Source organism: Xenopus laevis, chromosome 6S (genome assembly GCF_017654675.1).
Source record: "Xenopus laevis strain J_2021 chromosome 6S, Xenopus_laevis_v10.1, whole genome shotgun sequence".
NCBI classification, from domain to species: domain Eukaryota; kingdom Metazoa; phylum Chordata; class Amphibia; order Anura; family Pipidae; genus Xenopus; species Xenopus laevis.
Genome location: NC_054382.1, coordinates 104,912,825 through 104,924,001, shown reverse-complemented (window position 1 = coordinate 104,924,001; position 11,177 = coordinate 104,912,825). Strand labels below are relative to the sequence as shown.

Sequence of the window (11,177 nt, the reverse complement as noted above, 5' to 3'; positions counted from 1 at the left end):
TGACGTCGCTTCCTTCCAACATGGCGAGAGGAAGAAGAGCCCAGGTTCACTAAGAAGTCTCAGCGCATAGCGACCCCCCTAGCGCAGCCCACCCCACATCAGCACCGCCCACGGAACAGCCCAGGTGCAGTGACTGGCTGTAATGGGGTGGCCCCCCGACTGTACCAACCTCTAACCTGGAGCCCTAGAAAGCGCCTGGAATTAGCCGAGGGGAATTAGCCGAGGGGAGCCCCCCGCTCCCGGGACACGCACCCTCTTTGTGAAACGGAATAGGAGGCGCCGGGAGATAGAGCGACATGTTTCTGACCAGAGCGCTGGATAAGATCCTTAGCGATAAGGAGGTGAAGAGAGCGCACCATAGTCAGCTACGGAAAGCGTGTGAGGTGGCGCTAGGTGAGAACCGGGGGCAGTTCATGTGGGGGAGAGACATGTTACTGTGACAGGCTTTGTACCTGAGACAGGAAGTGCTCAGTGTGTGGGGCAGAGGGTGGAGACCGTGACCTCACGTATTAGAGGTGTTTACTGAGTGACAAGAGGGGCACGCGTTGTGTCCTTTATGATAAGTGCCTTCTGTGTGTGTGACAATGGCTGCCCAGTGTGACAGTGTGTGTGGTTGACTGTGTGTGTGACAATGGCTGCCCAGTGTGAGGGTATGTGTGACAGTGTGTGAGACTGTGTGTGTGTGTGAGTAACTGTGTGTGTGTGACAATGGCTGCCCGGTGTGACAGTGTGTGTGTGATTGACTGTGTGTGTGTGACAATGGCTGCCCAGTGTGAGTGTGTGTGTGACAGTGTGTGAGACTGTGTGTGTTTGAGTAACTGTGTGTGTGTGACAATGGCTGCTCAGTGTGTGTGTGAGATTGACTGTGTAAGTGACTGTGTGTGTGAGTGACTGTGTGTGTGTGTGACTGTGTGTGTGTGTGACTGTGTGTGAGTAACTGTGTGTGTGTGACAGTGTGTGTGAGACTGTGTGTGTTTGTGAGTAACTGTGTGTGTGTGACAATGGCTGCTCAGTGTGTGTGATTGACTGTGTGTGTGTGAGTGACTGTGTCTGTGTGAGTGACTGTGTGTGTGACTGTGTGTGTGAGTGACTGTGTGTGCGTGTGACAGTGTGAGTGATTGTGTGAGTGACAGTGGGTGCCTCCTGTGTGTGTGGCTGACAGTGGGTGCCTCCTGTTTGTGTGACAGTGTGAGTGACAGCGGGTGCCTCCTGTGCGTGTGGCTGACAGCGGTTGATTCCTGTGTGTAGCTGACAGCGGGTGCCTCCTGTGTGTGTGAGTTACAGCGGGTGCCGCCTGTGTGTGTGAGTTACAGCGGGTGCCTCCTGTGTGCATGAGTGACAGCAAGTGCCTACTGTGAGTACATGTGTGTGTGTGACAGGAAGTAAGTGCTGAGTGTTCCTTTGACACAGTGCAAGGTAGGATTAGGTGAGAAGGGAGGTGCATAGTGTTCCCCAACTGATAGGAAGAGGTTCATACTGTTTTTGTGTAATATGTTGGGCATAAGTTTATTGTTTATGGGGTTCCTTATTGCATATGTCCTCCTGACAGGATGTGCCTTCAGTTTATTTATGTGAGAGCTGGTATGTACTGCATATTGTACTTGTGTATTGTAAGGTGCATGCTTACAGTATATATAAAGTGGGTGCCATAAAGTGAACATACTGTAAAATGCAATGCATAGAAGGAGCTGCATACTGTTTGTTCCATAGACAGGAGAGCAAACATTCTGTCACAAAGGAGTTGCGTGTTGTGTGCATCATACAGTACTTGGTCTCCTTCTGAAGTGAGGTGATAGGAGGGAGAGACTTAGGTTACCCAGGGTTTTTTTTTAAAAAACAATTCCTATTTGTAGCACATTGCTTTCTATTATTAATCCATATTTAGTGTCAAAATATTCTGCAGTGCTGACTGAGGAAGCGCCGTGAGTTACAATGCTCCTACAACTTTTACCTGAAAATGTACCTGACACATTGTGCTTGTGGAAACCAGTGACAAGAGGCACAATGTTTTATGTGCTGGAATAGAAAATTGCTGTTGCTGGGGGCCTGAGGTGCACAGGAGTGGTTTTGCTAAGCAATGCATTCACGCCCTCTCATACAATTTTGAGGCCACAGATTTTTCAAAGTGTGAGATTACAGCTCACTGCAATAAAACTCACTCATACATAAAGGCCAAAATTAAGGAAAACTTTGCTGCAGAAGTCTCCCTTGTTATTATTGGTTAACAAGGAAAACTATTCCAGTATGTCGTGGCCTTGTGTAAACCCACAATCCTTTTATACACCTTGCATAATATACTGTGCATCTTGATTCCACAATCCTCATATTCAGTGATCCAGGATGACTTAAGGTGGCCATACACGGGCAGATAAAGCTGCCGATATCGGTCGTTTGGACCGATTTGACAGCTTATCTGCCCGTGTATGGGGGCTCCGACGGGTCTTCCCGATAGATATCTGGCCACGATATCGATCGGGAAGGTTGGATTTTTACCTGACCGACCCGTCGGAGCCCCTTGGCGCATCGTAATTCGATCGTTCGGCCGAATTACGCCCGATATAGCCATGGTCAGTTGCATATCGGGGCATATCGGGGAAAGATCCGCTCGTTTGGCGATTTCGCCAAACGAGCGGATCTTTTGAGTCTATGGCCACCTTTATTCTGCTATAAAATAACTGAGTATAGCTACTGAGCAGTGTGACTGCCAGAGGACGTGTGGAGTAGGTTATTGTGTGACACGCCTTCTTCCTGTGATGTCATTCAGGTGTGGACGGCATTGAGTGATGCAATAGCACTAGCACATAGTAACAGGTGTGGGAGGGTTTAGAATGATTAAGCAGGCTTAGAACTGACTGCTCCTGATCCCATACGTTGCCACATTAACAGTTCTTTCTGACCATACATGTTACTGTCAGCTGGTATTAATGACAGATTGGTACCTTGTACCTTAGTAGCGGGATTTTGTTTTCTGGCTTTGAATGTGCATTTTGCTCTGTATAAATGTGTTCTTTTAAAGTCATGCTGATAAGCTTTTATGTTGTAGTTCATATGATTATGAAAACCTTCATCGGGGCTGTACAGGTATGGAACCCGTTATCCAGAAAGCTCCCGCATTGCAGGAAGGCTGTCTCCTTTAGACTCCATTTTATCCAAATAATTAAAAAATTTAAAAAATAATTACCCTTTTCTCTGTAATAATAAAACAGTACTTGATCCCAGCTAAGATATAATTAATCTTTATTAAAGGTAAAACAACCCTATAGTGTTATTTAGGGGCAGATTTATTAAGGGTCGAATTGAAAATTAGAATTCTAATTTTCATTTTTTTTTTATGGTCAAAACTGTCAAATGCTACTAGGGAACTTGATTTGAGTTTTTTTTAAAAAATTAGATTTTCGAGATTTATCATACTCTGGCCCTTTAAGAATTCAAATTAGACTATTCACCACCTAAAAACTGCTGAATTACTGTATAAGTCAATGGGAGAGGTCCAGGGATCAATTTGGTGATGTTGGTAGCCTTCTTGACATTCAAGTATTTTTCGGAGAAAAAACTCGAATCGAGTTTGGTCGATGTGGAATTCTCTCCCTTAATCAGATGTACAGGCTGATACATTAGATAGCTTTAAGAAGGGGTTGGATGGCTTTTTAGCAAGTGAGGGAATACAGGGTTATGGGAGATAGCTCATAGGGTATAAGTTGATCCAGGGGCTGGTCCGATTTTTGAGTCAGGAAGGAATTTTTTCCCCCTCTGTGGCAAATTGGAGAGGCTTCAGATGGGTTTTTTTTGCCTTCCTCTGGATCAACTAGCAGTTAGGCAGATTAAAAAAAAAACCTAAAAGGTTTAACTTGATGGACGTGTGCTTTTTTCAACTTCCTTTCTATGTTACTATGAATTCAATTCAAGTTTTCGAGTCGGTAAAATGAGTCAGAGTTTTACATATTTGATTTTATTAATAAATAGTTGACTTTCAAATAAAATCTAATTCATGTGAGTTAAAACTCTCATGAATTCGAAATTCGACCCTTGATAAATGTGCATCTTAATAATGCCTGATTAAGCGAATGCTTTCCCGAAACGCGTAAGGCGATGCTGTTACCTCAAATGTTGCTATAAAACCTCCTCAAACCTGTCCGGAGTGCTGCCTGATTTGCTCATTTGGACTCGCATCTTAGGGGCCGATTTACTAACTTCGAGTGAAGGATTCGAAGGTAAAAAACTTTTTTGGGCTACTTCAACCATCGAATGGGCTACTTCGACTACGACTTCGAATCGAAGGATTCGAAGTAAAAATCGTTCGACTATTTGACCATTCGATAGTCGAAGTACTTCGACCCCCAGGTTCGCCATCTAAAAGCTACCGAAGTCAATGTTAGCCTATGGGGAAGGTCCCCATAGGCTTGGCTAACTTTTTTTGATCGAAGGATATTCCTTCGATCGTTGGATTAAAATCCTTCGAAACGTTCGATTCGAAGGATTTTATCGTTCGATCGAACTATCTGCGCTAAATCCTTCGACTTCGATATTCGAAGTCGAAGGATTTTAATTCCTAGTCGAATATCGAGGGTTAATTAACCCTCGATATTCGACCCTTAGTGAATCGGCCTTTAATGTTTAACCTTATTTTTTTTAGTAGACAAAGTATGGATATCCATTTTACGTAAAGACCCTTTGTCTTGAAAACCCCAGGCCTGGATAACAGGTCCCATACCAATACCATCAAGACCCAGTTGTTCTATATACATTAGAAATGCTGTGATGTGCTCTGACCTTTTCCTTGCTAAGGCTTCTGAACATTGCTCGATGCAGGGTATTAGCTCTGTCTGTTACAAAAAAAAACGGTGAAGCAGGTGAAAGGGAATATATGGAAAGACACAGGGGGAGGGAAGGTAAAAACAAAGTGTTGCATTACTGTACTATCATTTAAAATTCATGCCTAGTATCAAGTATTGAAGGCAGAGGTGCTGTACTGAAGAGGAGAGAAGGAGACGGGGCATGGCAGGGCAAAGAAAGCTTTGTGAGGCAAGGATTTCAGAAAAGATTGCTGTAAACAATGCTGCTTTTATGTGCCTCTGTCATGCTCAGTGTGCAGGCAGGTTGCAATAATGCAAAGGAAGAGAGACTTCACTGTTTAATCACAACGGGGCACACAAAAGCTGCGTGCCTTTCAACAGAACAATAGGGGCACGTATTTTCTCTTGGTATTGACAAGCAAACCAGGTTGGTTTAAGAAAAATATTTGCCCCAGGACAAACATTCTTATAATAGTTGTGCCAATTTGTTTCTTTTAATTACAGGTGTTTTTTATTTTTAAACCTCAAAATGATGTAAAGATATTTAAAATGTTAACACACAGAATACATAATAAAACATGGTGCTATTTAATATTGACTCTCTTCAAATATACATACACTTATTATCATTAAACACAACTCCTGCTCAGTGACTGCGAATCGACATCATTAAGTGCAGGTCTGTTTCCAGCAAGCAATGCTTCTGCTCAGTATATGGAACAAGTGTTGTAATGTAACTATACACAGACGCGTGCAAAGACACCATATAATTAAGTTAATCAATAACATTAGCTCATGCAGAGCTCGCCATTCCTTTTCTGGGTTGAAGCAGCAATGCATCTGTTAAGGAAAAAGGATGGTAAATGGCGTTTTGTCCTCCTTCCTTTTCTCCGGTAATTATCTATATGTGAATTTTTTGTTAAAGGATAAGTAAACTAAAAATAAGTGAATGTAAAATTTATGAGAGTGCTATACTAAGCTCTTTTGCAATATACATTCATTATTTATTTTTTAATTCCAAGATATTAAAGGTTACATGTACTGTTAACATCAATGAATTATGTTACAACTGTGCCACCTGGTGATTTTCTGACCACCAAGTAGTCAAGGAAGTTGTCAGGAGAAAGATAGTGGGCTGGTTTGATGTTTTTATGGTTAGGTTTTTTTCTGGTTAGATTTGAGAAAGGTTTATAATGTTTTTCCTAAGCAGAAGAACATCAGAGCAGCCTCTTTCTTTCTCCTGGTAACTTCCTTGACTACTTGGTGGTCAGATGTGGAAGATGGCGCCCTTGAGCTCTGCTGCACTACTGTACATGGACACATTTTGCACTAATCCACTATGCAGGGAGGGGGCACTATGTAGAGTAGTGGATGGGGATTTTCTAATTAGGGGGGATTTAGCTCGCCTATAAGGGCTTTTGCAAAAAGGCATCTTTTTATGCACTTACAAACGCATTCTGGCAGTGTAAATGCATATATTTAAAGCACACATGAGTGCATTTTTGTCATTTTCAAACGCAACCCTCTATTCTGTTGTCTTCTGAACGCTCATCAAGTTCAAGCATGTAGCATCTAAAAAAAATAAATACTGAAAGGCAGAGGCTTTAAAACACAACTTTGAACACTCATGAGTACAATCAGGCAGAATATAATGGAATCAGTAAACAAATACATTTAGGTGCTCTCTCAAACCGGCATGTAATGTACATCATGTATAAGAAAAGTGATGGTGAGAGACAAATGGATTTTTTTACATCTAGTTGTTGCTAGGTTGTGTTGTTAGTTGTGTTGAACAATGTTTGCTTAGCTCAACAGAGACCCAACATTTCCCTGCTACTCTTGCCTCTGTGCTTGGCTGGCTAATGGGCTGGCTAATGGGCTGGGATTTCAGCTGCCCTTTGGACAGTGTTTGACTACTCAAACCAGAGACTGTGCTGTTTGAACAGTGATCACTCTTCACATCCATTTCGCCCAACATAATGCAGAACAGAAATGAGAAAGCATCTGGGGGAGTGCCAAGTCGGAGATGAACAAAAACATGGGAGGTTACCACCACAAGAAATTATTCTATCTAATCCTACCCCCACACTGTAAATGGTGTGATGGATGGAGTTGTTTGGGTAAAGCACTGGTTAATTCACTCTTTGTCCCTACTACCTTTATAATCCCAAGACCTTTTCTCAGACCCAGGGCTGCTATCAGTCATCATGAGCAGGGTGCTCCCCTATGGGGCCCTAGTCATTAGCCCACTAGTCATCTGGGCCCTCTGGAATGTGGCCTTGGAGAAATATGCTTCCTGCATGTATTATTGCCACAACATTGATCCACCCCAGTCACTCCCCATTTTATGCCAAACTGCAACCCATCAAAACCCCACCCATTCAAGAACAATCCCCATCATTTTATGGACTGCAAATTTCTCTTTTCCATCTTTGCCCCCCCCCCCTGCCATGGGGCCATTAAATCCAGAAACCCCTTTCCACTCCTGATGGCGGCCCTTCTTGGATTGGTTTAGGTTTTAAAGTGGCCATAGATGCACTGACAATATCGTACAAAACGAATGTGTGATTCGGTGTGTGTGTGTATGGCAGGAGACAAGCCGACCAGTATCGGCACAGGGCTTGAATATCGGCCGGCGCATTGATCGGGCTAGCCAGAACATTTTGATCAGGCACCTTTGAAGGCACCCAAAGATTGGCCATTGTTAGAGTTGAATTGTCAGATATACAGGTAGAAACAATAGAATTCAGCACTAACACGATTTGCCAATGGTCGTAGGAAAGATCGTAGTTGTTGCATCTATGGCCAACTTTGGTCTCAAAAGGGTGTATTGTTACATTATTATTATTATTATTCAGAAAGTTCCTTGAGTGCCTATAGGTTGGTTATAATAGAGGTTGTGGTGGGCCCTCTTGCAATGGCATGTGCAACAGAAATCCTTTGTTCTTTCTGGGGTATTTCAGACAGTACAGAAGAATATTAGAAAGAGCATTAACACACCTTGTGAAACAGCAAAACATGTAAACAACTGCAAGACAAAATACACTGTTTTCTGCTTTGATTGAATTTTGCTTTAACCTCTTAGTATTCCTTGTTTTGGAACTCACCTTATATGCAGCAAAACTAGTTGCTGACTTTGCTTCTTGCATATTTGTGATAGTTTTGTTAAAGGGGTTCTTCACCTTCCAAACACTTTTTTTTTTAGATTAGTTGTTTTCAGACTGTTCACCACAAATACGTTTTTTTCAATTGCTTTCCATCATTTATTTTTTATCATTTTTCCAAAATTGAAGTTTAAAGTATGTGTCTCTGGTGTCTCAGTATGGCAGTAGTCCAGGAGTATTCTGAACTGTTACAATTGGATACATGGGGAGTCCGAATTCATCTCATTATTTTCTGAAAAATACTCTGACCAAATCCACACGGGGTTTACCCCTTATTTATCAATACATTTAACCCAAAATTTCCTGTGAAATTTCCGTGAAAAAAAAATAACCATACAAATTTTTCATGATTTTTTTCTGATTTTTGCCGGAAAACCACAAAATCTTCGGATTATTGCATGAAACCCAATGCAGATCAGGATTTCTTCGGGACTTCTCCCATTGACTTATGCAACCTTGGCAGTTCTGAGAGGCCGGATTTTTGGATCCTGACTTTTTCCATCCATCGGGGTATAATAAATCAGAAAAAAAATGTTCACAAAAAATTCAGATTTTATAGTAAAAAAAAATATTCTTTTAGGGTTTTTGGCATTCCGAGTTTAATAAATAACCCCCTTAGTGGCTACATGAGTTGATACATTTATCAGCAGTGTCTTTGGAGTATTAGCAATTGTATCAATTCTAACAGCTGCATTTAATGAAACTCAGGGATTCTGGTCAGAAGGGACAAAAATAACAAATGTATCAACTAAATATATTGATTAAAACAGTTACAGAGTTGCCAACCCCCTCTCCCAGAGCTTTTTATAGAAGGTGAAAAATGAAACGTTAGACTTCAGTATTAGAAAAACCATCACAAATAGAGTGATTGCAAAAAGTCTTTGTTTCTGGAAAAAGTGTTTGCAGGTGAACAACACCTTTAAAGGGATACTGTCATGGGAAAGAATTTTTTTTAAATGAAGCAGTTAATAGTTCTGCTCCAGCAGAATTCTGCACTGAAATCCATTTCTCAAAAGAGCAAACAGATTTTTTTATATTCAATTTTGAAATCCGACATGGGGCTAGACATATTGTCAATTTCCCAGCTGCCCCAAGTCATGTGACTTGTGCTCTGATAAACTTCAATCACTCTTTACTGCTGTACTGCAAGTTGGAGTGATATCACCCCCTCCCTTTTCCTCCCCAGCAGCCAAACAAAAGAACAATGGGAAGGTAACCAGATAACAGCTCCCTAACACAAGATAACAGCTGCCTGGTAGATTCAAGAACAACACTCAATAGTAAAAACCCATGTCCCACTGAGACACATTCAGTTACATTGAGAAGGAAAAACAGCAGCCAGCCAGAAAGCATTTCTCTCCTAAAGTGCAGGCACAAGTCACATGACCAGGGGCAGCTGGGAAATTGACAAAATGTCTAGCCCCATGTCAGATTTCAAAATTGAATATAAAAAAATCCGTTTGCTCTTTTGAGAAATGGATTTCAGTGCAGAATTCTGCTGGAGTAGCACTATTAACTGATGCGTTTTGAAAAAAACATGTTTTCCGATGACAGGATCCCTTTAAGTGAGAAATTTGCCCTTTGAGTTATACAGGAGAGAATCTCTTTGCTCTGCTTGCTGTCATGCGTTTCCACAGTTTGGTTTTTTCCCCCCTACTATTAATTAAGCATTTTGATGTAACCTCTCTTTGGCTAGAACAAACTGCATTGACTGATTTTGTTACTTGGCTGTCCTGGTAGCTTGGGACATGCATTATTTGTGATTTTTACACCTCCAACAATATCACACCTTATATATCACACTGCATGACAATCTTATTCCCTGTGCTGCTAAACATTCTCCATTTCTCAGATTCCCCCTGATTGATTTCATAGTGGGACTTTTAGCTGCTGAACGATGAAGCTGTGATAAGCTGAAAAGGAGAAATAAGATTAATAACTTTATAACTGATATTCTACTGTGCAGTAATATTCGCTGTGTGCCACTAACAGACCACTTTGTAGACTTCTGGAAAAAAGCTATTCTATTATCTGCAACATTTGGTTCTTATAGACTCAGGATAAAAGGTTCTGGTTTCTTTAGCTAATGTGCATGTGTTTTGAAGATTAATTGGCTTGTCGCCAGAGCATACATTTCTATATAAATGATTTATTGGTGTCAGAGACTATAGAACACATTTCGGTATCTGATTTTTCAGTTGCTTGCTTCATGGTAAACAAAAGCCTTCTGAGAATAGAAAGAAATTGTTAGAGTTTGTAGAAAAGTATATTGTAAATCTTGCACTAATCTACTGACACAAAATGACTTCTAAATTTGCAATGGAGGAAAGGTGCTAGAAAAAAAATAAATAGGTTTTACTTTTCACAGGTATTTAAGCTCCGGACAATGGCAAGGTATTTTGAATTTAGCTATGGGTGCCAAATCCTCCTATGTACCATTGTTTTAAGTGTTTTTAGTAGCCTTACGCAAATGGTATGCTTCTCTTTTTCTCCTGTTTCTTACCTATTGGATCTTTTATGCAGAACCCCGTTATCCAGAAAGCTTTGAATTTCAGGGAGACCATATCCAATAGCAGACCCGGACTTGCAATCTGTGGGTTCTGGCAAATGCCAGAGGGGCTGCTATAAGGTGCCATAGAAAGTCAGTATTTAGTGGGCTGCTTGGGTCTCTGTGTGGGCTGATTGTGCCTCTGTGTGGGCTGATTGGGACTCTGTGTACCTGAAGTGCTAGGGCCTATTTTAATTCTCAGTCCAAATTCCATGTCCAATAGATTCCATTTTAATTAATTCAAATTTTTAAACATTATTTCCTGTTTCTCTGTAATGAGAAAACCATACCTTAATCTTTTTTTTTTTTTTTTACTATACTTAAGGTATGGTGATTCAAAATTACAGAAAAAAAACCTTTATACTGAAAACATCAGGTCCCTGTCCCTAGAATTTTGGATGAAAGCTCTCAAACCTGTACTTCTAGATTTACATTATGGCAGTTGAAATCTTCCTTGTTTATGCAGAGATGGACAGTTGCCATTGAAGATATGAAACCTCCACGGTAAGTTTTTAATTGAAAGGACTTCTGCCCCCACCCAAACTTTTAACTGAGAGGCCTTCTGCTACCACCCAAACTGAATTGGTGCTCTGAAACGTGGTGCCCATACTTGCACAGCGGGGTTTAAAGTCACAGTCTTTGACAGCAACAGATGCAGTTTCTGGCTCCCAG

The 11,177-nt window shown here is 41.2% G+C and overlaps 1 protein-coding gene across 2 annotated transcripts in view; it reads left to right on the top strand.

The window, feature by feature from the left end:
* Positions 1-25: 25 nt before the first annotated feature.
* The window catches only part of LOC108695329 (brefeldin A-inhibited guanine nucleotide-exchange protein 1), a 94,911-nt gene continuing 83,759 nt past the window's right edge, over positions 26-11,177 (top strand). For both annotated transcript variants that reach the window (XM_018223771.2, XM_041567916.1), the window contains exon 1: positions 26-393. In XM_018223771.2, the coding sequence (XP_018079260.1) occupies positions 297-393 (97 nt within the window). In that variant the 5' untranslated portion in view covers positions 26-296. The remainder of the gene's footprint in view (positions 394-11,177) is intronic.